Below are 27229 nucleotides of genomic sequence, written 5' to 3'. Positions count from 1 at the left end.
TACCTTACTTGCTTAATGGAGCCTGCGAAGAGGAGAATGATCCTTAAGAAAAGCTCTTCCTCTGGGATCCAGGAGCACATTGGACCCTTGAGCAACATGGGGGTTGGGGCGCCAACCCCCTGCTCTGTGCAAAATCCACATGTAACCCCAGTTAGCACTCTCTCTGCATTTGCAATCCCAACAGCAGGTTGACCCTTGGGCAACACGGGGTTGAACTGCGTGGTCAACATGAAGTGGACCCGCGCAGTTCAAACCCACACTCAAGGGTCAACTGTACTTGTCCACAGGCCCGGCCTGTTTAAAGAGGTCTCCTCACGATCAGTGAGTCAGTTATGATGAGGTCAGTGGGCTTTTAGGCCCATCTCCACTTCTGTCAAGAACAGACTATGGCTGAGGATGACAATGTCCTGGAAGCTCTGGTAACCTCAGCTCCCTTCCAATCGCGATATTCCTCAGCCCTTAACTGGGAACCAGTACACGGACCTTGTTCACTATCCAGCACCGTATCACTTCCTGTAAGTTTGTTGGGACTTCAGCTCCTCTGTGGAGTTCACAGCCGTGGTATTTTATCACTCAGCCAAGCCTGGCCTGGTTTCGAACAAGAGCAGGGAGGCCTACGGCTGCGGGGCTACTCCTGGGAAGCACAGTCTGTAACCAGCAACTCGGACCGTGCTGTGAGTGTCGAAGCAAAGGCTTCTCACACGTCCATCCTCAGTTAAGGCTGTGTCAACAGCCTGACACACAAAAATAATTTCAGATACTTTTCAGCAGCACAGAGCGTTCAATTTAGGGAGTGATCACCTCAGAGCCAACTCCTACTTCCCATATTACAGAAGCCTTTATTTTCACCTTTCATGTTCCCTCTAGCCAATGACTACAAAATGCAGACCAGACACTGGCCGGTCTGCCACAGTCCGGGGGGCACGTTCTCCGTGGGCTGGAGCCGTGGCCCCTCCCTTGGGAAGAGGCGCTGACGGCTGGGCAGTCCAGAGGCAGTTCTTGCTTTACAGAGTACACGGGCTCTTCCCCAGGCCCTGTACCCTCAGAGCCCACTGCTGGGACCTGGTTTCGTTGGCAAGTTTCCAGTACCTGTCTCGCAGAAGGAACGCGGCGTGTTTTGGTTGTCTCTGGCGAGTGAAGATCCCCTTTTTATTCCCCATTACTCTCTGCGGTGCTAAAAACAAGGCAAAAGAAGGTTCAGATGACTTCTGATGGGCGAGCTGGAGCCCAGCTGGACGCCAAGTGGAAATATCCTGTTGATAGTTTAGGGCTGTTGGGTCTGACGTGGCCACTTAACGGCCTATCGATTTAACTACTATTGCTCCCCAAAACACCTCGGCTCCCTGGTGTTGATTTTTCATCTGGTAGGGAAAACTACCCAAAATTGTTTATCTTTTACTTGCAAAATAAAGTCTAAAACATTAGGGTACCCAGCTGCCTGGTAACTGGAAGGGGCTGAGACACAAAGTTACCCTTGGGAAGATGACTCTTCGAGAAGGAGCCAGAGTCCTGACCACCCGGAGGTGCCTAGTGGGATCCACCAGTAGAGGTCAAAGTCCGGGGCGGCCTCCAGCTGGGTTCCCACTTGGTGCTCGTCTGCCAGTGCTGACGCTGGGAAGGGGCAAAGCTGGCAACAGCCTGCGGGCTGCGCTCTCAGCACACCTCTCCACCCCCGTGAAACCACCGCTTCCATGAACCCCAAAGCAGGGCTTTCCCACCTACTGCAAGACAACAGTAATGTCCTCCACGGTAAGTACATACCAGCCACCGTGCCAAGTGTGTCGTTGGGGGGAATCCCTATATCAACCTGCAAGGTGCTGGGCACTATCCCCACTTTACAGGTTTGCCACAGTTAGGTCACTTGTCCAAGGTCACAGAGCTAACTTCTCACTACACAAAGCCAGTGCACCTATTCAGGAAATGTCATTCAAGGTATTTCCAGAAGCTATTAATCTCATTTGCTAAGCAGAGTAGAGGCTCACGTACTTATTCTTTCTTCTGTTTACCTTTCCATTCTCATTTTTAATTAATCTTTCCAAAGATCTGTCTTTCCCATAAGTATTGTAATTCCTACTACTACTACAATCAAATCCTTCTCCATCCCCCAAATTGTCACTGTAAGTTTATAGTATACCAAGAAACCAGTGATCTGGAGTAGCCCCCACCCATCCCCACTTGAGAAAGGAGTCCAGATGGTATTCTCCTGGAAGATGTTTAAACATTCCCACAATGAAATGCTTTGACCCTTCCCTGTATTCAGTGATCCTGCCTTGTACAAGTGAATAATACAAACGAGACTGGAATACCGTACACTTCTCAGGCTCTGTACCCTGCTCCGGAATAATGAGTGTACCCCACAAGGCCCACTTTTCCCCCATACTGCTATAAAACAGACAAGGCAAGTTAGCCATTTTGTCCCAACCTAGCAGAGACTTCCATTTGCTTTTTTGCGATAAAACGATCGGGAAAGCAGGCAAGTGACCACTGCCTGCTAAACGCACCTCCCTTTTCCTAGGACCTGCCCTGCGGGGCCTACAGTGATTACATCAGCTTTCCTCTTGTTCCCAGTGTTCTTACAGCCAAACGTCCTGAACCGAAAGGCCCAGCTGAAGACATCAGAACGGCTCTCTTCACAGTGAGACCAGTGTGGCTCAGTGGTTGAGCGTTGACACAAGCACCAAGAGGTCGCCAGTTCAATGCACAGGCCCAGGTTGTGGGCCCGACCCCCAGTAGGGGGACATTCCATAAACCAAACTTCCACTTACTCTGGTTAGTCATAAAATCAGCAAAATTCCAGATGAGCTCTCCAACCACATAGTCTTTGCGTTTTTGATCCAGAACCAAATGATACTGCTCTAGCAGACTTTTCTGGTACTCCTCAGTGAACATCAGTGGTGGATCCTGAAATTAAAGGCAAAGAGAGAATGTAAGACTCAGAACTGGCAGAATTGTAAATGTCAGATAAAAATAAAGATCCATGCCGTGACTGCAGGACTTGCTGGTGCTGGTGTAGACAGCCAGGGTATTACGGAGCCCAGAGTAAAAAAATATATATACATTTTTTAAAAACCTTAACTAAATAACCACTTTGTTTATAAACATAATTTGCTACTTGCTTTGTCTTATATTTTCATGTCTATTCACCAGCTGAACTACACTGGAAGTAAAAATGCCTTTGAATAATACATTTAAAGCTCAAGACGTTGCCCTGGCCAGTTTGGCTCAGCAGTTAGACATCGGCCCGAGAACGAGAGACCCAGGTTCACATCCCACTAAGGGCACGTACCCCGGTTGCAGTTTGTTCCCGGCCCCAGTTGGGGTTGTGTGGGTGGCAACCACTCGATGTGTTTCTCTCACGTCGATGTTTCTCTCTTCCTCCTTTCTCTCTCTTCCTCCTGTCCCCCTCTCTCTGATCTATCTGAAGATAAATGCAAAAAAAAAAAAAAAAAAAATGTCCTCGGTATAAAAAAACACCTCAATCCACAGTAGCTGTTGCTGTTTGAGAACTAGTGTGACTCAGATTAAATCACAGGGATTCATGTCTATCTGGTCATGGTAAGTAGCTGTAAACAATCATTTAGTATCTGCTTATATGGCAGGCATTAGAGATAACGTGATAAATGGGAAAGATAAGGGGCCCCGCCCTCACAGGCTTTCCAATCCAGCAAGAAAGACACGCCCTGTATGTGTGATGAAGGTCAGGAGGGAGAGAGCGAAGCAGGAGCGGGGTACTGTTCAGCTGAAGGAGCTGCTGGACACGGGGCCACAGAAAGCTGCCCTGTGAAGTCCTGAAGCTCAGGCCTGCCCGGCGAGGGGACCCCGGGCACGACAAAAGCAGGGGCAGCGCCTCCGGACTCGTCCCGCACTGGGGAAGGGCGCCTATGCCCTGTGCTGACACACAGAGGGATTGTAGATGTTCTGAAGTCCGAGTTTTCATCTCATGGGATTATAGGGGATTCAGGTCTTAGATGCTGAAGGATGCAGGAGTCTAGACAATTGTGCGACTACAAAACCCTGTTTAGATTGTGTTCTGTTCCAATGAGAAGGATAAAAATGCTATGCAAGATGCACTGGAAATAGAACTGTACAATTGAGACACGTTTTGTTCCAGTTCCAAGGCTGAATTTGAGGGCAGGACAAGGTGTAGATTTTCTTACTTTGCTTCATGGAAACGACCCTGTACCGTCTAATACTAGTTGCATGTGGCTATGTGAAATTAAACCTAATCAGCTCAGCCAAAATAGTTAACTCCTCGAAGGCCATGTGTAGTTATCCTTCTGTACAGTGCAGAGATAGAACATTTCCATCACTGCCAAAGGTTCTAGCAGAGAGCGCTAACCTAGACTCTTTAAAAATTTCTTATAAATTCAGTTGGCACCGCCCTGGCTGGTTTGGCTCAGTGGTTAGAGCGCCGCCTGTGGACCAAACAGTCACAGGTTTGATTCCAGTCAAGAGCATGCACCTTGGTTGTGGTTCGTCCCTGGCCCTGGTCAGGGTTGTGCAGGAGGCAACCAGTCGATGTGTCCCTCTCATGTCGATGTTTCTTTCTCTCTCTCCCTCCCTCCTTCCTTCCCTCCCACTCTCTCTGAAGATAACTGAAAAAACATCCTTGGGTGAGAATTAAAAAAAAAAAAAAATTCAGTTGGCACCTTTTCTTTCTTTTTTAAAAAAATGTGTTTTTAGTGATTTGTTAGAGAGAGAGGAAGGGAGAGATAGAAACATCAATGTGAGAAACAACAATCAGCTGCCTCCTGCACACTGCCTACTGGGAATCGAGCTCAAAACTCGGGCATGTGCCCTGATCGAGAATCGAACCGGGACCTCTCAGTCCATGGGACGATGCCCAATCCACTGAGCCACACTGGCCGTGCAAGTTGGCACCTTTTCAAAGAGGGAGAACAATGTGCATAGACGCTGCCTTCACAAACTAGTTCCCTCCTTGACCGGTGTTTAGAAGTGGCTTTCTGTGTAAGGAAGATGAGTGTAAAGGTGTGAACACAACAATACAGCTCATGTGGGAAGCTGATCCACATGCCAAAATCAGCATGTTAAGCAATGTGTGTCAACAAAGGATCCCAGCGGCTGTGACAGGCGAGTGTGAGGTGGCTGGGGTGGAGGTGAAGGGTTGACTATTGTCAAGGATCCACATGAAAAACGTTCCCACACATTATATCCCGGGTGAGGAAATGGACAAAGCAATGAGAAAACGTGATTAAAACTTGCTCCAAAATTCCATCCATCCCCTTATTATTTAGCGCTCACTGTGTGCTGACCACTGCTGAGTGCTTGGGAAGCAACAGTAAATAGGACTCAGTCTCCCCGCTGGAGCCCATGTCTGGCCAACGAGAGGGCCAAAGAAATACTGCTAGTGCACCGTGCGAAACAGCAAGCCGGAGCCCAAGCAGAGGGAAGTGTCCTCCGGCTGGGCAGAGGGGGTGAACCTCATCGAAGAGGGAACATCTACGCTGAGACTTGAACACGGAATACGAATGCGCTGGCTGCGACTGTGGAGCTAACGAGGATGTTCCAGGCAGAAGGGGACCATAAGCTTTAAACAGGCTGCCTCTGAGGACCAAGCAAGTGAGGGGACGCCTGGCTGGTGGGCAGCCAGCAATGCGGAGGGGCAGGCTGGGCGAGTGAAGGACTTGGGGGAGATCATCAGGGCGGGGGGGGGGGCAGGGAAAGAGGCACGTTTCTAAGGAGGTCATGACTGACATCACTGCCCAAGATGGTAGAAACAGAAACAGAAGAGTCCACCCTACTTACGTGGTGAAACCCTGCAATGGTGTCTGCTCCGTACTCGCTCTGAATAACTGGCTTCTGGTAGGTCCTGTGCCAGTTCTCAAGCTCGGTGGCCACCTGCAGCTGAATCACCTCCAGGTGCCCGGGGTCATGATACCAGGAGTAGTAGCTGTTCACACAGATGACGTCCACATATGGCGCCTGGGGCGACATTAGAGCTTGTTCAGAGCTTGTTCACGGACCAGAAGGCTGCAGGATAGTGTTAGGACTCTCGCACTCGGGGCTCTTCTGGAGGAGCCGGTGAAAGGGGCCAGAAAATGATTTAGATGCTCACATATGTAGGAAACAGTCCAGAAGTGACCTGAACGGAGCAGTGCACACTCCGGGCTGGCGCTCCTGACCTGGCCGGGGCTCCGGCGAGGGCCGAGGCAAGGCAGGCGCCCAGTGAGCTGGCCTCGGGAGCCCAGGGCCCATCCCCCCCCCGATGTGCTCCTCTCCAGCTAAGGCTCTTGGTACTGGTCCTCCCTCACCTGGCCTGGAGAAATGCTCCCAGTGAGGGACAGATGCAGTTTTCCCTCCCACAAGGAAACCTTGATTCCCCATGCGGCTCGGAGCTAGGGTGCTGGCCCTCCAGGGGTGGAGTGTCCCTCCCAGCAGGGTGGCCTACATGGCGGGGGGGGGGGGGCTGCCTCGCATCTAAACAACGACGAGCTCGGGAGTCCGCTGCAAAGACTAGACGGCCAGTCCCCAGTGTCCAGTGTCTCCTGGACACACGCTCCCTCCAGAACCTGCAGGACTGACGTGGCCTGTTTCCCAAGAGACCGTGGCCTCCTTCCAAACTGCGGTGGTGGAAAAGCGCAGAGAGGAGGAAGCCGGGGGAGGGACCTTTGGGTGGACACGAGGACACGGATCGCACATCCCCCGGGGTAGGTCTGGCAGCCTTCTGAGGCCAGGCACAGGCTTCCCTGTCCACACGAAAGTTGGAGCAGATGTCACGTGGGCTCTGAGAACGCCAGGCGTCCCTGGGCCACGCTGGTGTCCACCAGTCTTTGTGCTTCTCTGGAGGCGGGGTCTCGACAGACGGCAGGGGAGCACCAGGGCTGCACCTTCTCATCCATGTGAACATGGCAGTTCACGATGTATCACGGGACGCAGTGTTTTGTCATTCTTTCCCCGATGCTTTCTGTCCACAGCACCACCCACCTCAGCTCTCCAGAGAAGGAGCATGTTCTTTGTGTCCACGGTTTTCAGCTTCAGTGCAACTGAATACATTGTCTCTGTGGGGCTGCCGCACCCGGGCACCTGAGCGAGGCCGTTGCCCAGCCAGCTGTGGGAGCCTGTCCCTTCGCTTCTCGATCCGGATCGAGTCAGTGGCTCCCAAAGCTGGCTGCCGACTGGAGCCCTGAAGAGCTCTTTGCAAACTCCGATTCCCAGCCTGGACTGACTGAATCAGAATCTCTACATCCAGGCACCTTCGTGGCTCTGACGATCAGCCCGGTTTGAGAGACAAAGACGACGACAGCTTTAGGCTCCCTTCCACCTTTACCATTTTATGAGCACAATAAACTGAGGTGCATAAAATCAAACCGAGGAGCCTGGAATCTGACTGAGAACAAGTGAAATCTCCTGTGCCAGCCCCTGGGACTTGGGGAGCCACATTGCCTGTGAACACGCAGGTGGTTATCTTGGACCTAAAGCCCGGCTGTGAAAATGCTGGACGGCTGCTCCCCCCGGCCCAGCAGCCCCCCTCCTGCTGCAGAGGCTCCTGCTGCACAAGGGGTTCCCTGAACAGCCCAGTCCCCACGTCAGGAGGCTCCTGCCACACAGTGTTCATTGGAGCATCAAGGCAGGACTAGAGGACAGGGCAGAGGAGATGAGAGGGGTGTGGGGACCCCCTCAGACTCACCCCCAGGTCCAGTTCATAGTTGGAGTTGGTCACATAGGTCACGGGCCGGGTTGGGTCCAAGGCTTTCGTGTGAGCAATCAGCGTCCTGTCCATGGAGGGCAGAAGACAGGGCTGCCAGCCACCTCTCATCCACTCTCTCCCATCTTCCCCAAAAGAAACCCCTGCTCTCCTACCTCTGAGTGTATTTTAGGTAAGCAAACGTGGTCCTTAGTCTGAGATCGTGTTCCCGGACATCATTCCTTCTCCCTCCCCAAATCCTACTCCCCTCTCCCAGAGGCCTCCTCACAGGAAAAGTTGAGGGTCCTTGGGCTGGGCTCTGCCTAAAACTTGGTTCTGAATCTCTGGGAAAGCTCTTGACAGCAGGAATAGATGCGGCGTGGATCAGGATGGATGCTAATGTAACACACGAGGGAGTGGTGTTAGGGGCGGGCGTGTGCTGTGTGCTGTGAGCTGTGAGCTGTGTGCTGTGTTCTGTGTACTGTGAGCTGTGTGCTGTGAGCCGTGTGCTGTGTGCCATGAGCTGTGTGCTGTGAGCTGTGTGCTCTGTGCTGTGTGCTGTGAGCTGTGAGCCGTGTGCTGTGAGCCGTGTGCTGTGTGCCATGAGCTGTGTGCTGTGTACCGTGTGCTATGAGCTGTGTGCTGTGTGCTGTGAGCTGTGTGCTCTGTGCTGTGTGCTGTGGGCTGTGTGCTGTAGTGGGGACTCACTAGAGACTTCAACAGCTACACCAGAGCCTCGTGGAGCAGTGGGAGCAGGGACACTTGCAAATGGTAGAAATCGCAACTACAAGTGGTAGCAGAAGGAGGGTTCTAGGAGACAATAACAGGGCACATAACTGAGGGCGGAGGGTCCGTGTCAGCCTATCTGAAGAAATGGCATTGACGCTGAATCGCATTAACTGCAGAGGGAGGGCGCTTCTGACAGAGGCACCTGTCAGGTCTCCCCGAGAAGGTCGCCCTCAATCACTGTTTAAGCCTATTTTCCGCTACTCCTTCCTCACAGCTAGTTTTCTTCCCTTTACACCCTTCTCCCCATAATTGCTCTGTTCATTCGAAGGCTGTGGTTTCCACAGGCCAAAACAGTACCCCTCACCCTCAAGTCTCAAACCCACCCCCTGAAACAGCCTATTTGTCACCTGGGAAGCTTCAAAGTCTAGCTGAGCTCCTCCAGCCCAGACAGCTCTACCCACATCCTGCTACTCCCCACGATCACGGTCTCCCTCTTTCTACCTCCCAGAAAAGCCCACCTGGAGCCTCAGGCACCCGTTCCCGGGAGACCACATACACTCCTTCATCCTCACAACAAAAGTTCTGTCCACCAGCCCTGGCTCAACACACCCCTGCGTCCCGTGCACTCGGGCTGAGTTCAGAGCTGTGGGTCCCTTTGCCCACGTGAGTCCCTCCTCAGAATCTCCACGGATGTGGCCCAGCTCACAGCGCTCCGTGACTAGAGCCCAGTGTGCCTCAGGGAACTTCTGATGGCCTCTTGTAGCAAGTGAAATAACCCTCCTCTGCAGGCCAACTTACTACTGGCAGGACTGAAAGAAATATGGAACCAAGGAACACCCTGGGAGGCCAGACCTCCCACTGAGGAAACACTGCCCCCAAGTGGTGTTTCTTTCCATTGCAGCGCTGGAAGGAGGGTGGAGGTCAAGGAGAGGAGCTCCCAGAACCATGAACTCTAGATGGCCTGGTCCTGTCCAACAGGTAACTGTACAATAGTTAGAATATGCAGGTCATTGAAAAACCTGTTTATACTTATGTGGGCAGAGAAGCTGGTTTTATGAAGCCTAAACTGATTCCAGTTTACAGCTGAACCCAAAGTATCATCAAGTGGTTTTTTTTTTACGTTTTCACACACACTAAATTTTGTGGGAATGAAAATACCATTAAAAGTGCGGGAAGCCCTGGCTGGTGTGGTTCAACAGTTAGAGCATCAGCCCCCGTACTGTTAAGGTTGCGGGTTCAATGCCCTGTCAAGGGCATGTACCTGGGTTGCAGGTTCAATCCCTGGCCTCAGTTGGGTGCATGCAGGAGGCAACCAATCAATGTGTCTCTTTCACATCATCCATGTTTCCCTTTCTCTCTGCCCCCATCCCTTCCTCCCTTTCACTCTCTCTAAAAAAAAGTCATTGGAATAAATACCCTAGAGGATTGAAAAAACAAGTGAGAAGAGATTATACTTAGCTTTGTTTGGAACTAGACCTGGGGCGGTTCCATTTTGGAATCACGCGGCCCTGGGGGACGGCTGTGGTGTCAGCACCAGAGTGGCCACTGCTGCCAGCATTTGGAGCTCTGCTTGCTGGGGACCCCACGTCAGGTGAGCACCTGACCCCCTCACTGCATTCTTAGGGAGTCAGGCCCGTGTATTCATGTATTCTATTACAAATGACTCTCTTTATGCCATAGGTAGGCCATGCTGCTATTTTTTTTGTAATTTAAGTTCTGTGTGTAAGTAGGTTAGGTTACCTTTGGATTTCATTTCAGGTGTGAAAAGCATACAACAAGTCTCACTGGGCTGAAATGACAACTTAGGTGGGTATGGATCTGGTCCCTTCATCTGACCGGGTCGGGATGTACTGAAGTCTGGGCTTGGAGCAGGATGCTGCTGGCACACAGCCCACCCCCCTCAGGGAGTCCTCAGCGCTCCCATGGCTGCCAGCCAAGCTGAGCCGGGTCGAAGGTAGGGTCTCTTCCCTGACCCAGGCTGGGACAGAATGGGGCACTCACTTGAAGTAGTAACCTGCAGGTTTCAGGGAGGAAGCGGGCTCATTGGCCACAGACCACATCACAACAGCTGGGTGATTCTTGTCCCTGCGCACCAGCTCCTCCATCACCTCCAGGTGGTGCTGCAGAGACTCGTTGTTGTAGCTCTGGCTGTGGGGCAGGGAGAAAGGGAGTGCATCACCACCTGCCAAGGTGGCAGGCTGGGCAGCGTGGGCAGTGGGCACTCACATCAGCACAATGCCCACGCCAGGGCTCTCATCGATGACCACAATCCCATACTGGTCACAGAGCTGCATCACCTCCTCTGCATAGGGGTAGTGGCTGGTACGGAAGGCGTTGGCACCAAGCCAGAGAAGCAAGTTGAAGTCCTTCACCAGCAGTGGCCAGTCAAAGCCCTTCCCTCGGACCTAGGGGACAGCAGAATAGAGTGACACCCCCCCACATCCCCTGTCTGCAAGATGTACTTCCTTGTAGAGCTGAACCCGTCAACCCTCTATCCAGCCAAGCACAGGTCCCATCGGGCAGAGGTTTGGAGCAGTTTGCTTAACTGCTCTGAGCTGCCCTCAACCACTCCGGGGGCATGGGGAAGGTAAAGATGAGAAACGACTCCCACAGGGACCCAGGAGCCACAACTCACGTCTGCATCCTCATGTTTGTTGACCCCATGGAAATAGAAAGGACTCCCGTTAATGAGGAACTGGCTCTCTGTGACAGCCACAGTGCGAATGCCCACGGGGAGAGTGTAGACGTCAGACACGGATCCAGCCGCCGTCTGCGCAGTCAGCCTCACCTATGAGAGTCAAGCAGTGGTGCGAGGCTCCCTGATGGCCTGAGCCCCACAGCACGCCCCTCAGCAGGAAGGCCCCTGGGACACCACAGCAGCCCACCTCTGGGACGCAAGCAGAGACATCAAGAAATCACAGGCTTCTGCCACTAGCAAGGAGGAACCTTTGCTCACCTTGACCCAGGGCCTGCTCTTCAAATCTGGGCTGCCCCAAGAAGGGTTGACAAAACCTCAGGCTGGGAATATGTCAATTCAATCGACTAGGAAGCTCAGAGCACCCGTGCCTGCCTACCCACCTGTCCTACACCTCTGCTAAAGCCAGGTAGGGCTGCTGGGTGGGGGCAAAACGCCTCTCATAGCCCCAGTCTTAACCACCATTACCTCCAATGAGTACAGGTAGGCAGGGCGCTCATGCATCAGGTATGGCCACCAGAGGTGGGCATCGGGCACCTTCAACAGGCCCTGGCTCCCAACATCCCTGGCCACGACTTGGCCTTCCTCATCCAGAAGGCACACTTCCAGCTGGAAGTCTTCACTGCCTTGGACGTCAATCTGGTAAGAAACCAGCCCTGTGGCAGACAAGAGAGATCAGAGAAGAGAGAAGGACGTGACCTGGGTCGTACAGATGAGAGGACCCTGAAGCCACCACTCTGAGGAGTCTACTTAGGACCCGACACCCCAGCCAACAATTATTTCTTGAGCTTGATCTGCAGGGGGAGACATTGAATGCGGGCAGCACAGGGGGAGACGGACACCGGGTCTCCATGTTCTCGGAGTGATGTGATCTCAGGAAGCCCCACTGCTTACTGTGCCTTACTTCCTTCGAAAACGAGGTCAGACCAGATGGGTATTTCAGAAGCCCGTGCCAGCTTACACGGGCTGGATTTTAGCTTCTTAGGTAAATGGGAACCTCTGAGGGTTAAGAAATGCTGGAAGAGCCTTTCTCCTGGGGCATCTTTCAAAACAGGAAACAAAGCCACTTTGGGCCTGGCTGCAGGCACACCCTGCTGGAAGCCCTCACCGGTGTTTTGGTCCACGTCGGTGATGACAGTGATGTCGTCAATGTAGGTGGTGGGCGTGGTGTAGAGGAGCACGGGCCGGTGCAGTCCGGCGTAGTTGAAGAAGTCAAAATTTGTGTTCTGGACAAAGTAACCCCGGGGGTACCTACAGTGGGATGACAATGGCCAACTGGGGTCTTGCCCTGAGGCCTTCAACCTCCCCTCTGATAAGGATACTTTGCCCCTTGTGGGAAGACCACTGGGCAGCGCGGGGACTGAAATGGAGAGCAGGGTGCTGCTCACTTGGAGGTATCCGTCTTGTAGAGGATGGTCCCTGGCGGCAGGGTGTGGGGGGTGAGGGTGTTGTTGATGGCGATGGTAATGCGGCAGGTGGACAGGGGCCCAGTCTGAACCAGCTTGCTGATGTCAACTTCGAACGGAAGATGGCCTCCCTCATGCTCTGTCACATGGACCCCATTCACCCACTGCAGACACAAGAAAATATGGGGAGGGGACAGCAAGCCAGACCATGAGGAAGGGGCACTGCCATCTCAGGTACTCCCTCACATAGAGGGGCCCTGCCAGCTTCCACCTGCCTCCCCAGCCTGATGGGAGAAATGAAGATTAGGCAACCCTCCCCAGTGTGGGGCAAAGCGTTTCCCCCCACCCGCCCCAGGGGCCAGGCTGTCAGGCAACAGCTGAGAGCTAGGCACCCCAAGAAAGCCCCATGCGTGCTCAGCAGCTGAGCCTGCCCACTCGCCCTGCCTGCTGCTCACTGCACTGACCACAATGGCATAGTAGTGGGCGCTGCCAATCCTCAGCACCACTCTCGTGCCTGGGTCCTGGGTCCATCGCTGGGGCAGGGTCACCTCCCGTTCATACCACACCCAGCCGACAAAGCTACGCAGCTGCTCATCCTGGCCCACGTCATTGAAGCTGGAGGGAACAGGCATGTCCAGGGTGGGACCCGACTGGGGAGAGAAGGGCCAGGATCAGGTCCAGATCACCTCAGAACCTCAGACCAGGGTCCAGGCACTCCCCTTCCCCAGAGGCCAGGTCCCCCAGCAACTCTGCTTGCAGGAAGGCTTCGCCAGACCCTGGAATCCTAGGCCACCACACCATCATTATTCTTTGCCAGCAACTAACCAATGTCTTTTCTGGAGCTCGTTTAATTCTCACAACTCCATGAACTAAACACTAGTCACGCACTCATTCAATGGACAGTGAACACCTACAATGCTGTTCTAGGGACTAGGAATGAAATGGTGACCAGGCCTCTGCTGTCAGAAGATTAGCTCTATGAAGAGTGTGGACGGGGCAGGGGACTATGTCAGGCGTCAGGGAAGGCCTTCTGGGGTTAGGGCCCATGGGATATTGCCTAAAGACAACCTAGCAGGATTGGGTGAACCTGAACCCTAAGGGAATCCCGTGAACACCTCAGGTAAAGAGCAAGGCAGGAGTGAGGCAGACAGCTCAGGGAGCCTGGAAGCAGCCTGGCTTTCTAAAGACATCTTGTATGTGGGACATGTGACCTCAGAGGAGGGAATGTTCTCTGCTCTTCACAGCAGTATCCCCAGGGTGGGACACAAGCCCTGGCCCATAGTAGGAACCCAATATATATTGGCTGAATGGATGGATAACTTGCTGAGGAGGGACTGACTGCTAGGATGGTTTATGTCCAAGAAGTGGTGGGGCCAGAAGTTCTTTCTCAAGGCAACCAGCACCAGGGTCTCCACGGAAAGAGGTGAGCCTAGGACCACAACATGAATGAATGAAATGAGAAGGGTCGGCAGAGACTAGACCCCGACTAAGAATAAGATGATCAACTGGCCGCCCCAGGAGGAAGGCTGGCCATGCAGGGCTGCTTTGCAGGGGAAACTGTGAGTGGTGCACATGACCTACACTTCCTTTTTTCTTCCCCTGCTGAATGCTGGGCAGCAACCACCAAAATAAGAGAATATGGGACAGGGAGCAGTGCATGGGCTTACAGACCTGCCCAGTCCCACTTCCGTGCCCACCCCACCCCCCCCCCCCACGTCAGCGGGAAAACTTGGAGTGGCGTGCTTGGCTGGCTGGGTGCCAAGCCCCCATCTCTACCTGAACCTGGAATCCAGAGTCTTGGTGCCAGGGCAGAGCGGGTCCCATGATGTCCAAAGTCGGCCCTCTGCCCAGCTCCGTGCCACGGACCCTGCTCGGGCTCGTCCTACCCCATTGGACTGGGCTCGACCACGGGCCCTTCCTCGGCCCAGGGAGGGTGGGCGCCCGCCCCCCAGACTTTTGGTTCGGGATCCGCCTTCCGCCTCACCCTCCTGCGTCTGCAGACACCTCCCGCCCCCACCGCACGCCTCCAAGCGGGTCACCTGGAACATCCGGGCCCGCTCCTCCGCCGGCAGGGCTCCCAGGCCCCCAGCCGGCTTCCAGGAACGGCCCCGCCCGGCCCGTCCCCCTGCCCCAGGCTCCCGCACCTCCCGCAGCGGCGTCCGGTACCACTGCTGCTCGAAGCCCCGGCGCCGATTTTCGGAGAAGTCGGCGCGGAATTTCCAGAGGCCGTCGAGCTCCCTGCGCTCCCGCGACGCGCTCTCCCGAGGGTACAGCATGCCGCCGCGCAGCGCCAGCGCGCAGCCCCCGAGCAGCGCGAGCACCGCCCCGAACCCCGCCGGCCGCCCGGCCATGGTTTCCGCGCGCCCGCCAGCCGCTGCTCCAGAGCTGGAGCCGCCGGGGTTGTAGTCACTGGTCGGGGCGGGGCGGGGGCGTGTCCGGGGCGGGGCCGGGGAGGGACGGGCGGGGCGGGGGCGGGGCGGGGAGACGCGTTGAGCCGAAGACTCCCGCGCGATTTTGGCTTCAGCCTGTGCGGAGCCCGCAGGAGGCGCGCGAGGTGGGCCTCTGCGGAGGGCTCGCCCGGTCTGCCGGGGGCGGCGGCGGACAAGGCAGCGGGCACTCAGGGGCTAGGACTGTCGCGGAAGGGACCCGAAGGGCGGAGGTTCCCGACTCTGCGCCCGCCAGTCAGGCCCCCGGGTCACTGCCGGCACCCCGCCCTCCAGGGACTGCTCCGCCCCTGTCCAGGGTCACAGGCCAGAGCGGGACCCCGGAACATAGTCGGTTTGCTCCCACCCCACCTCCACCCGTTTCTCCAGAGGCCGGGCTGAGACACTTTCACTTGCTTATGCCTGCCAGACACCCAGGGAGCCCAGCTGACGTCTTTATTCTGTCTAGTGGGGTCCTTCCCACAGGGACGCCTGTCCCAGGGACTAGGCCCTGAGCCTCCAGGTCACCTGGGCCCCAAACTCCTGCTCTGGGGCCAAGAACGCAAGGCTAGGGGGCTTGTGGCTCCAGTAACCTATCCTGGATACAATCGTTTCTACAAGTACGTGATTTTTTTAAATTATTATTTTTTACTTTTGCTCGGATTTCGTGCTCACCTAAGCAAGTTTCTGATAGTGGACTTTGATACGGGAAGTGGAATCTCCAGGACAGTAAAAATAAAATATATTCTATGAAATAACAAGGTCTAAAGGGTCTTCCCAAAATGCTTACAACATAAAAATATGAGAAAGTAGCATGCAAATATTTATGCAGCCTGATTCCCACACAAATATAGACATAACGTGGTTATTATTGAAGTGATACAGATGATTTCCATTTTGTTCTTCATACTTTCCTGATTTCTTTTTGTTTATTATTTCTTTTTGTTTATTATTTTATTGTATTTTTTTAATCCTCACCTGAGGACATTTTTCCATTTTTTGTTCATATAATGTGGGAGGGAGCGAGAGGAAGAGAGCGAGAGAGAGAAATATCGATGTGAAAGGGACACATCAAGTGGCTGCCACCCGCACGACCCAACCAGGGCCGGGGACAAACTGCAACCAAGGTACATGCCCTTAGCGGGAACCGATCCCAGATCTCTCTAGACCGCAGGCTGACACTCTAACCGCTGAGCCAAACTGGCTAGGGCCTTTCCTGATTTCTTAAAAATCTGTGATGAACATGCATCATCATCATCATTATTATTATGAGAATACATTTATTAAAGCTGGCGATAGTGAAACAAGGAAGGGCTTAGAACAGAAGAAGCATCAGAAGAGAACCTGGGCAGGGTTGCTTTGGCTCACAGAAATGTCACAGTGAAAGAAGTGAACCAAGGTGGGGCTGCTGTCAGTCCACTGGAAAGTCAGAGAAAAGCGGGCCTTGGAGACAGGTTCAGGGGGTTAGCACCAGAAAGCTACCTCTGCCCATTGCTCTCCTGGTTGTAAATCTCTGGGATCCCTTAGAGTTTAGGAGAAGCATGGCTATGGGAGAAGGGAAAGGCCAGGGCAGGGAGAGCATGCATTATGTTTATAATCAGAATCAAACCAGTAAGTATTTTAAAATGCATCCTTCATTTCTCTTTTTTGTAATAAAAGCAAAGTATTCATAGTATTGTGCTATCTCTCTCGATCTGCTGGGGGGTCGGCGCAATGCAATGAACTACAAGCACACGTTAGTAGGAGTGAGGGAGAGCATAGCAAGGGAGCAAATGCTTTAGATCTGTGGATGTAGCCTAATTTATTTGCAGATTGGTTCCCCAAATTACATGTGGATTTGTGTAAATTAGTTCCTTGAGATGGCGACTCTGCAAACCATACAGCCTAGCCATACCTATTGCTTTTTATGGCGGAAAAAGACTTCAAAGCTAAAGAAATAACAAACCCAGGCACTCTTGGGCACTGCCCATTTGCTCACTGGGTGGTCTTCCAACCTTTTGTTATGCAAATTGTATCTTATTCACATGCAAACGAAGCATTGAGTTGCGCTCCAGGCAGTTTTCCTGCCTTCCAGTCCAATCTGTCTGTCCACACACACTTTGATTCTAGGCTGGCCAGGCTGTGAGAATGCATATCACAAGGTTACAATTTGTTCATCCACCAAACCCCCATCCCTACAGTATTATTGTATGAAATGAAAATTGAAAATCAAACGTTGGTCTACATATACTTAGCTCCACCCACCCATATCCTTCATTTTTGACTAGTCTTTTTCTATGCTGTTGAGGTTCTCACTAAGTTCATTGAGAATCTTAACCAATGTTTTGAACTCTGCATCTAGTAGATTGCTTATCTTGTTTTGGTTTAGTTCTTTTAATGGCATTTTGTTCTGTTCTTTTATTTGAAACATGTTTCTTTGTCTCCTCATTTTGGCTGCCTCCCTGTGCTTGTTTCTATGTGTTAGGCAGGGCTGCTACGTTTCCCAGGCTTGGTAGAGTGGCCTAATATAGTAGGTGTCCTATAGGGTCCAGTGTCACAGCCTTCCCAATCACCACAGTTGGGAAGTCGAGGTGTGCACCCCCCCCCCCCCATTGGAGCTGTGTACACCCTCCTCTTGTAGGGAGTCTTGATTTTTGTTGGCATGCCTATTGGTGGGATTGACCTCCAGGCCAATCAGCTACAAGGACTGACTGTGACCACCATCCTCTGACCATGTGGAGGATCAGTTGTGCAGGACCCCACCTCACAGAGCAGAATTTACTTCAGTGGGCTCTGGTGCATGCTGAGTCAGCCCTTTGAGTGTGGAGCTGGGTGTGCTGGTTCTGGGGCCTCCTGAAACTGTAGGCCAAGGTTAGAAAGCACCTATATTCTGCCTGGGGCCACCCAGCATAAAATATAGAGTTAGCTATAGATGGCTGCTTCTTGTACTGGCCTTGGAGGTGCCCGGGTGAGACCAAGCCTGTGAACCAAGGCCGGCTGAGGTTAGTGCCAGGTCTGGGGCCACTTAGCGAGAAGTGTGGGGCACTTTGAGGCCAGATGCTGGTTGTTTGAGAGATTTTAGGAAAATCTGAAGCATGAGCCAGGACAGGCCATTAGTATGGGAAAGCCACTGGAAACAGTTCGGGTGGGCCCCAAAGTTGGGTGGGGTGGGACCTTAGGGAATCACCAGGGTGGGGAAAACAGTGTGAGCCAGGTTGATGGAGTTTCTGATATGGCACCAGCCTGCTATCTCTGTTGAGTGAGGGCTCCTAAAAAGGAATACTAGCCTCTGCCAGCACTTCTGTCTGAGAGAAAGCTGGACCCCTGCCATCTCTTGCCTTGATACTGGACAATTCAGTTCCCCCCTGTATGTCTCCGGTGCCTTTTAAGTTACTGCCACCGTGCTGGAGCTCAGAGGGAGTCTGAGTAAGTCTGTGGGTCCTTTAAGAGGAGCACCTGGGACTCTAGCCACCCTCTGTTTTTCTCAGCCCCTATCCCTACTGGTTTTTACAGGCAGAAGTTATGGGGACTTCTCTTCCTGGCACTGGAATTCTGGGCTGGGGGCCTGGTGTGGGGCTGGGACTCCTTGCTCCTCAGGGGGTACCTCCACAGCAAGGTATTGCTCCTGATTTTTATCCACCACACATGTGTGGGACCAGTCCATTCCTCATCTCTGCCATTCCTACCAGTCTTGATGTCTTGTCTTCTTTAATTCCCTAGTTGTAGGACTTCCATTCAGCCAGATTTCAGGTAATTCTGAGTGATGGTTGTTCTGTAGTATAGTTATAATTTTGATGTTGTTGTGGGAGGAAGTGAGTACCGTGTTTATGTATGCTGCTGTCTTGACCAGAATTTTTTTTTTTAATTATTTTTTTTAATTTATTTTTGTTGCCCTGGCCAGTTTGGCTCAGCGGTTAGAGCATCCGCCTGCGGTCCGGAGAGGCCCGGGTTCGGTTCCCGCTAGGGGCATGTACCTCGGTTGCAGTTTGTCCCCGGCCCTGGTTGGTCGTGAGGGTGGCAGCCACTCGATGTGTCCCTTTCACATCGATGTTTACCTCTCTCTCTCTTCCTCTCTCTTCCTCCCACTCTATCTGTGCAAAAAATGAAAAAATGTCCTCGGGTGAGGATTAAAAATAAATAAATAAATAAAAATAAATTTATTTTTGTTACAGATGTTTCTCCTTTTCCCCTTATTGACACCCTCCTCCTCATCCCTTCCTTCCCATCCCTTCCACCCCATCCTTAACTTTGTTGTCTAGTCCATTGGTTATGCATACATGCATATAAGTTCTGTGGTTTATCTCTTCTCCCCCAATACCTCCTCTTCTAAGGTTTGTCAGACTGTACCCTACCTCTATGTCTCTGGATTAATTTTGTTCATCAGTTTGTTTAGTTCATTATATTCCACAAATAAGTGAGATCATGTGATATTGTCTTTCTCTGCTTGGCTTGTGTCGCTTAGCATAATACTCTTCAGGTCCCTCCATGTCCTCTCAAAGGATAAGAGATCTTTCGTTCTTACAGCTGCATAGTATTCCATTGTGTACATGTAGCACAGTTTTTTTATCCACACATCTACTGATGGACACTTGGGTTGTTTCCAGATCTTAGCTATTATAATAGTGCTGCTATGAACATAGGGGAACCTATATTTTTTCTGATTGATGTTTCAGGCTTCTTAGGGTATATTCCTAGAAGTGGGATCACTGGGTCAAATGGCAGTTCAATTTTTAACTTTTTGAGGTAACACCATAGTGTTTGCCATAGTGGCTGCACCTGTCTGCATTCCCACCAGCAGTGTACTAGAGTCCCCTTTTCTCCACACCCTCGCCAACACTTGTTGTTTAATGAGTTGTTGATGGCGGCCATTCTGACAGGTGTGAAGGATTCCTCATAGTTCTTTTTTTTTTTTATCCTTACCCGAGGATATTTTTCCATTCTTTGTACAGATAGAGTGGGAGGGAGACAGAGAGAGAAACATCGACGTGAAGGGACACATCGAGTGGCTGCCACCCGCACGACCAACCAGGGCCGGGGACAAACTGCAACCGAAGTACGTGCCCTTAGCGGGAACCAAACCCGGGTCTCTCTGTACCGCAGGCCGACGCTCCAACCGCTGAGCCAAACCGGCCAGGGCTGCAAAGTTTCTTTTGAGAGATCAGCTGACAGCCTTATGGGAACTCCCTTGTAGGTAACCAACTGCTTTTCGTTTGCTGCTTTTAAGATTCTCTCTTTGTCTTGAACCTTTTGCATTTTGATAATGATGTGTCTTGGTGTGGGCCTCTTGGGGTTCATCTTGTTTGGGACTCTCTGTGCTTCCTGGCTGTGTATGTCTGTTTCCTTCACCAAGTTAGAAGAATATTTTCTGCCATTATTGTTTCAAACAGGTTTTCAACTTCTTGTTCACTCTCTTCTCCTTCTGGCACCCCCAAGATGCGAAAGTTAGCATGCTTGAAGTTGTCCCAGAGTCTCCTTACACTATCCTCATTTTTTTGGATTCTTTTTTCTTTTTGCTGTTCCGATTGGGCATTTTTTGCTTCCTTATAATCCAAATCGATGGTTTGCTTCCTGGATTTATGTACCCTACTATTGAATCTGTGTAAATTATTCTTTATTTCAGTTAATGCCTCCTTCATTTCTGACTGTGCATCCATCATTTCTGACTGGTCCTTTTTTATGCTCTTGAGGCCCTCACTAAGTTCACTGAGGTTTTCACTAAGTTCATTGAGCATCCTTATAAGCAGTATTTTGAACTCAGCATCTGTCACTGTTGCTTATCTCCATTTTGCTTAGTTCTATTTTGGGGGGTTTTGTTCTTTTCTTTCATTTGGGACCTGTTTCTTTGTCTCCTCATTTTGGCTGCCTTCCTGTGTTTGTTTCTGTGTATCACTTAATGAGAGGTATGGGTCTATCTAAGACCAGATGCTGCTTGTTTGAAAGAATTTAGGAAAACCTGAAGCAGGATCCAAGACAAGACAATCCTATGGTTAAGGAACTGGCAACAGCTTGGGTAGGCCTGAAAGTTGGGTGGAGCGGGCCTCAGGGAATCACCAGGGTGGGGCAAACAGTGTGAGCCAGATTGCTGGCGACTGTCTGCCGCCCCAGGGAAGGGCTCACCAAAGGAACAAAGGCCTCTGAGAGCACGTTTGTCCAGGAGAAAGCTTCCTCTCCAGTCCTCTCTCCAGTGCCAAACAGCTCAGTTCTTCCCTGTGTGTCTCTGATGCCCCTTGAGCTGCCTCCCCTCCAATGATAGAGGGAATGAGCTCGCTAAGTCCGTGCACGGGCCCTTTAAGGAGCTGCCTGGGGCTCCAGCCACGGCAGCTCCCCTGAGCCTCAGTTCCTGCTGGTTTTTCCAGCCAGAAGTTATGGGGATTCTCTTTCTGGCACTGGAATGTTGAGCGGGGCATCTGGTGTGTGACGGGGACCCCTCAGTCCTCAGGGAGGACCTTCCCAGCTGAGGTATTTTCCTGATTTTTATCCACCACACGTGGGTGTGGTACCAGCCCGTCGTGCCTCCGCCCCTCCTACCAGTCTGGATGTGGCTGCTGCTTTAATTTCGTACTTGTAGGACTTCCATTCAGCTTAATTTCAGGTGGTTTTGAATGATGGTTGTTCTGTAGTTTAGTTGTAACTTTGATGTGGTTGTGAAAGGACATGATACCACGTTTCCCTACACTGCCATCTTGACTGGAAGTCCCTCAGAAGTCCTCTGCCCATTTTTTAATTAGGTTCTTTGTCTTCCTTTTCTTGAGTTGTATGAGTACTCTATATATTTTGGAGATTAACCTCTTATCTGATGCATCATTGGCAATTATGCTCTCCCATATGGTGATTCCCCTTTTCATTTAGATGGTTGTGTCTTTTGCTGTGCAGAAGCTTTTTAGTTTGATGTAGTCCCGTGTGTTCATTTTTTTCTTTATGACTCTTGCCTTAGGTGTTGTATCACTGAAAATTCTGCTGCATATGTCTAAAATTTTGTTGCCTACATTTTTTTCTAGAATTTTTATGGATTCACGAGTTACATTTAAGTTTTTTACTCATTTTGAGTTTATTCTTGTGTATGGTGTAAGTTGGTGGTCTAGCTTCATTTTTTTTGCAAGTAGTTGTCCGATTTTCCCAACACCATTTATTAAAGAGGCTGTCTTTACTCCATTGTATGCTCTTTCCACCTTTGTCAAATATTAATTGAGCATATTGTCTTGGGTCAGTTTCTGGGTTCTCTGTTCTGTTCCATTGATCTATATGCCTGTTCTTATGCCAGTACCAGCTGTTTTGATTACAGAGGCTTTGTAGTATAACCTGATATCTGGTAGTGTGATTCCTCCTACCTTGTTCTTCGTTTTCAAGATTGCTGTGGCTATTCGGGCTCTTTTTTGGTTCCATATAAACTTTTGGAGTATTTGTTCTAGTTCTGTGAAGTATGTCATTGGTATTTTGATGGGCATTGCATTGAATCTATAGATTGCTTTGGGTAGTATGGACATTTTAATGATGTTAATTCTTCCAATCCATGAACAAGTTATGTGCTTCCACTTTCTTATATGTTCCCCTATTTCTTTTTTCAATGACCTGTAGTTTTCTGTGAAGAGGTCCTTTTCTTCTTTGGTTAAGTTTATTCTTAGGTATCCTGATGTTTTTGCTGCGATGGTTAAGTAGGATTTTTTTTTTTTTTTAGTTTCTCTTTCTATGCGTTCATTGTTGGTGCATAAGAATGCCGTCGATTTCTTGATGTTAATTTTGTATCCTGCTCCTTTGCCAAATTCATTTATTAACTCTAGTAGATTTTTGATGGACTCCTTAGAGTTTTCTATGTACAATATCATGTCATCTGGAAATAATGATAGTTTCACTTCCTCCTTTCCAATTTGGATCCTTTTTATTTTTCCTTCATGTCTAATTGCTGTGGCTAGGACTTCCAGTACCATGTTAAATGAGAGTAGCAAAAGTAGGAAAAGTGTCTTGTTCCTGATCTAAAGGGAAATGCTTTTAGTTTTTGCCCATTGAGTATGATGTTTTCTGTAGGTCTTTCATATATGGCTTTTATTATGTCGAGATATGATCCCTCTATTCCCAGATTGCTGTTTGTTTTTATCAGAAATGGGTGCTGCTATTTGTTGAATGCTTTTTCAGCATTTATTGACATGATCATATGGTTTTATCTTTCATTTTGTTTATGTGGTGTATCACATTTATTGATTTGCAAATATTGTACCATACTTGCTTCCCTGGAATGAATCCCATTTGGTCATGATGAAAAATTTTTTTGATGTATTGCTGGATCCGATTTGCTAATATTTTGTTAAAGATTTTGGCATCTATGTTCATCAGGGATATTGGCCTGTAGTTTTCTTTCTTTGTAGTGTCTTTATTCAATTTTGGAATTAGGATTATGCTAGCCTCATAAATGAGTTTGGAAATTTTCTGTCTTCTTGGATTTTTTGGGATAGTTTGAGGACAATGGGTATTAGATTTTCTCTGAATGTTCGGTAAAACTCCCCCGTGAAGCTGTCTGGGTGTGAGCTTTTGTTTACTGGGAGTTTCTTAAGTACATCTTCATTTTCCTGAGTTGTTATTGGTCTGTTCAAATCTGTTCAAATTTTCTCTCTCTTCATGGTTCAGTTTGGGAAACTGTGTGTTTCTAGAAATTTGTCCATTTCACCTAGATTGTCCAGTTTTTTGGTGTATATTTGTTCATAGTATGTTTTAATGATCCTTTGTATTTCTGTGGTATCAGTTGTTACTGCACCTCTTTTGTTTCTGATTTTGTTTATTTGGTTTCTTTTTTTGTTTGTTTCTTGGTAAGTCTGGCTAAAGTTCCATCGATCTTATTTATCTTTTCAAAGAACCAGCTTTTTGTTTCATTGATCTTTTGAATTGTTTTTTATTGTCTATGTCATTTATTTCTGCCTGAACCTTTACTATTTCTTTCCTTCTACTTGCTCTGGGTTTTTCTTTCTGTTTACTTTCTAGTTCTTAAGTTTTTTTTTTTTTTTTTTTTTAATCCACACCCGAGGACATTTTTCAATATTTTGTCCAGATAGAGTGGGAGGGGGAGAGAGAGAGAGAAATATCGACATGAAAGGGACACATCGAGTGGTTGCCACCAAAACGACCCAACCAGGTCTGGGAACAAACTGCAACCAAGGTACGTGTCCTTAGCGGGAACCAAATCCCTGTCTCTCCAGACCGAAGGCCAACACTCTAACCACTGAGCCAAACCGACCAGGGCTCTAGTTCTTAAGTTTAGGGTTAGAAAGTCAATGAGGAATTTTTCTTGTTTCTTGAGGTAGGCCTGTGAACTTCCCTCCCAGGACTCCTTTCACCGTGTCCCATAGGTTTTCTGTTGTTGTGTGTTCATTTTCATTGGTTTCCAGGAAGTTTTATTTCTTCCTTGATCTCCTTGGTAACCCATTCATTTTTTAACAACTTGCTATTTAGCCTCCAAGTGTTGGAATGTTTTTGTTGTAATTGAGTTCTAGTTTCATGCCATTGTGATCTGAGAAGAGCTTGACATGATTTCAATCTTCTTGAATTTCTGGAGACTTACTTTATGTCCTAACATGTGGTCTATCTTTGAGAATGTCCTGTGTGCACTTGAGAAGAATGTATATTCTGCAGCTTTGGGGTGAAATGTTCTGTAAATAGCAATTAAGTACAACTGGTCTAAGTCATCATTTAAGGACTCTATGTCCTTGTTCATTTAAGGACTCTATGTCCTTGTTAATTTTTTATGGTGTCAATGGGGTGTTAAAGTCATCCACTATGATTGTATTGCTACTGATCTCTCCTCTGAAATCCTCCAGAAGTTTTTAAATATATTATGGTGCTCCCATATTTGGTGCATATGTGTTTATCAGGGTTATATCCTCTTGTTGGATTGATCCTTTTAATATTATATAGTGACCTTTTCTGTCTCTTATTATGGCCCTCATTTGGAGGTCTATTTTATCAGATATGAGTATTGCTACACCAGCTTTATTTTCATTTGCTTGGAAAATTTTTTTCCATCCCTTCACTTTTATCCTGTGTGAGTCTTTTGTTATGAGGTGAGTCTCTTGTAAACAGCATATATATGAGTCATTTTTTCTTATCCAATCAGCTACCCTGTGTCTTTTTTTTTTTTTTTTCCTCACCCGAGGACATTTTTCCATTTTTTTTGTTGTTGTTGTTCAGATGGAGCGGGAGGGAGAGAGAGGAACAGAGAGAGAGAGAAACATCGATGTGAAGGGACACATCGAGTGGCTGCCACCCGCACGACCAACCAGGGCTGGGGACAAACTGCAACCGAGGTACGCGCCCTTAGCGGGAACCGAACCCGGGTCTCTCGGGACCGCAGGCCGACGCTCTAACCGCTGAGCCAAACCGGCCAGGGCTACCCTGTGTCTTTTGATTGGAGCATTTAAGCCATTTACATTTAAGGTTATCATTGATAGATACTTATTAGTTGCCATTTTTATTTTTGCCTGTGTTTCTCTCTCTCTCTCTCTCTCTCTCTCTCTCTCTCTCTCTCTCTCTCTCTCTTTCTGTTTATTCTTCTTACAACAGTCCCTTCAGCATTTCTTACAGTGCTAGTTTGGTGTTGGTAAATTCCTTTAGCTTTTTTGTCTGTGAAGCTCTTTATTTCTTCTTCAATTTTGAATGATAGCCTTGCTGGATAGAGTCATCTTGGATTCAGACCCTTGCCTTTCATTACTTTGATTTTTAATTTAATTTAATTTATTTTTTTTATGTGCCTCTAGCGAGAACCAAACCTGGGACTCTCTGGTCCTCAGGCCAATGCTCCATCCGCTGAGCCAAACCTCCCAGGGTGCCTTTCATTACTTTGTATACTTCATGCCATTCCCTTCTGGCCTGCAGTGTTTCTATTGAGAAATCAGCTGACAGTCTAATGGGAGCTCCCTTGTAGGTAACTTTCTGTCTCTCTTGCTTCCTTTAAGATTCTTTCTTTGTCTTTAATGTTTGCCATTTTTATTTTGATGTGTCTAGGTTTGGGTCTTCGGGGGTTCATCTTGCTTGGGACTCTCTGTGTTTCCTGGCCTTGTGTGACTTTTTTCTTCTGTCATTATTTCTTCAAACCAGCTCTCTATTCCTTTCTCTGATTCTTCTCCTTCTGGTACCCCTATAATATGAATGTTGCTACATTGTGTATTGTCACAAAGCTCTCTTAAACTCTCCTTTTGGTTTTTAATTTTTTTTTCCCATTTGCTGCTGTTTGGGTGTTTTTTTTCTACCTTGTCTTCTAAGTTGCTAATTTCATCTTCAGCTTCTTCTAATCTACTATTGAACCCGTCTAAGGTATTTTTCATCACAGCTATGTCATTTTTTAATTTCCTCTTGATTTTTATGCATAGCTTCTACCTCTTTTTTTCCTTCCCTTTATTGATTTTAGAGAGAGAGGAAATGAGAGGGGGAGAGAAATAGAAACATCGATGAGAGAGCACCTTGATTAGCCGCCCCCTGCACGCCCACCAGTGGGGATTGGGCTCACACCAGGGCACATGTCCCAGGCAGAATTGAACCGGTGACTTCCTGGCACATGCATCAATGCTCAACTACCGAGCCACACTGGCCAGACTCTACCTCTTTTTTTTTTTAAAGCTGATGTAGTTCCCACTGAGCGCTTCATAATTCTTATTAAGTTCCTTGTAGTTCTCACTAAATTGTTTGAGCACCTTTAAAATCATGGCTTTGAATTCTTTATCTGACACATTGCTTTCTTCCATTTCCTGTAGTTATTTTTTTCTGGTGATTCCTCTTGTTCTTTCATTTGGGTGATGTTTCTTAGTCTCACCATTTTAGCAATCTGGTAGTTCTAGGCCCAGTGAGGGATGTTGGAATGTATAGGCAGGTCATTGTGTATCAATTAAGGCTGCTGTGCCTTCCAGATTGTTTTGGTGTATGGCGCATCTTGCCTGCTGTGGGTCCTGGAGGATTGAGGACTGGCGGCTGTTATTGCTCTGTTGTGCAGCTCTCAGCTCCCTGAATCATGCTGCTACTTGGGCTGGGGCATCACTCCTGATCAGCCTCTGCAGATGCTGCTGGGGATGGTTCTCAGCTGCTAATCTGTGCTGCTGATGCCTGGGGAATGTGGGTCCCGCTGGTATGCTTCTGGGGTGCATGGGGTCTTCCTGATATCCGCCTGAGGTGCATGGGTCCAGCTGGTTCCCTGCTGTGGTGCATGGGTCCTGCTGGTGTGCTGCTGGGGTATGCTGTTGCCTGGTGTGGCTCAGCTCCTGATCAGTCGATGCTTGGAGCGAGTGTCAGCTCCTGATTTGCACTGCTACTGCTGCTGCTGTTGCCAGGGGGTACTCTCAGCTCCCAATCCTTTGCTGCTGTTGGGGGTCTGAGGATG

At 49.5% G+C, this 27229-nt stretch overlaps 2 protein-coding genes across 4 annotated transcripts in view; one reads left to right on the top strand and one right to left on the bottom strand.

Annotated features, from left to right (window-relative positions):
• The window catches only part of VKORC1L1 (vitamin K epoxide reductase complex subunit 1 like 1), a 108341-nt gene that overhangs the window by 68847 nt on the left and 12265 nt on the right, over positions 1-27229 (top strand). The gene's annotated exons all lie outside the window — the stretch shown is intronic.
• Positions 530-14826, bottom strand: LOC118641646 (beta-glucuronidase). Of its 2 annotated transcripts, XM_036279015.1 has the most exons (12): positions 14620-14826; positions 12940-13125; positions 12458-12639; positions 12178-12320; positions 11538-11725; positions 11010-11162; positions 10601-10779; positions 10376-10522; positions 7649-7733; positions 5767-5943; positions 2766-2901; positions 530-1174 (listed from the first exon to the last, which is right to left on the bottom strand). In XM_036279015.1, exons 1-12 carry the CDS (start codon positions 14824-14826, stop codon positions 1005-1007), a joined length of 1953 nt encoding a protein of 650 aa, XP_036134908.1. In that variant the 3' UTR covers positions 530-1004. The 2 variants fall into 2 exon arrangements, with proteins under 2 accessions (XP_036134908.1, XP_036134909.1); XM_036279016.1 differs by lacking the exons at positions 12178-12320; positions 12458-12639; positions 14620-14826 and having other exon boundaries at positions 12940-13006.

The sequence above is a fragment of the Molossus molossus genome, unplaced genomic scaffold (genome assembly GCF_014108415.1).
Source record: "Molossus molossus isolate mMolMol1 unplaced genomic scaffold, mMolMol1.p scaffold_m16_p_3, whole genome shotgun sequence".
Classification (NCBI taxonomy): domain Eukaryota; kingdom Metazoa; phylum Chordata; class Mammalia; order Chiroptera; family Molossidae; genus Molossus; species Molossus molossus.
The sequence above is the reverse complement of the archived record's forward strand: the minus strand, read 5'-3'. Positions and strand labels throughout refer to the sequence as shown.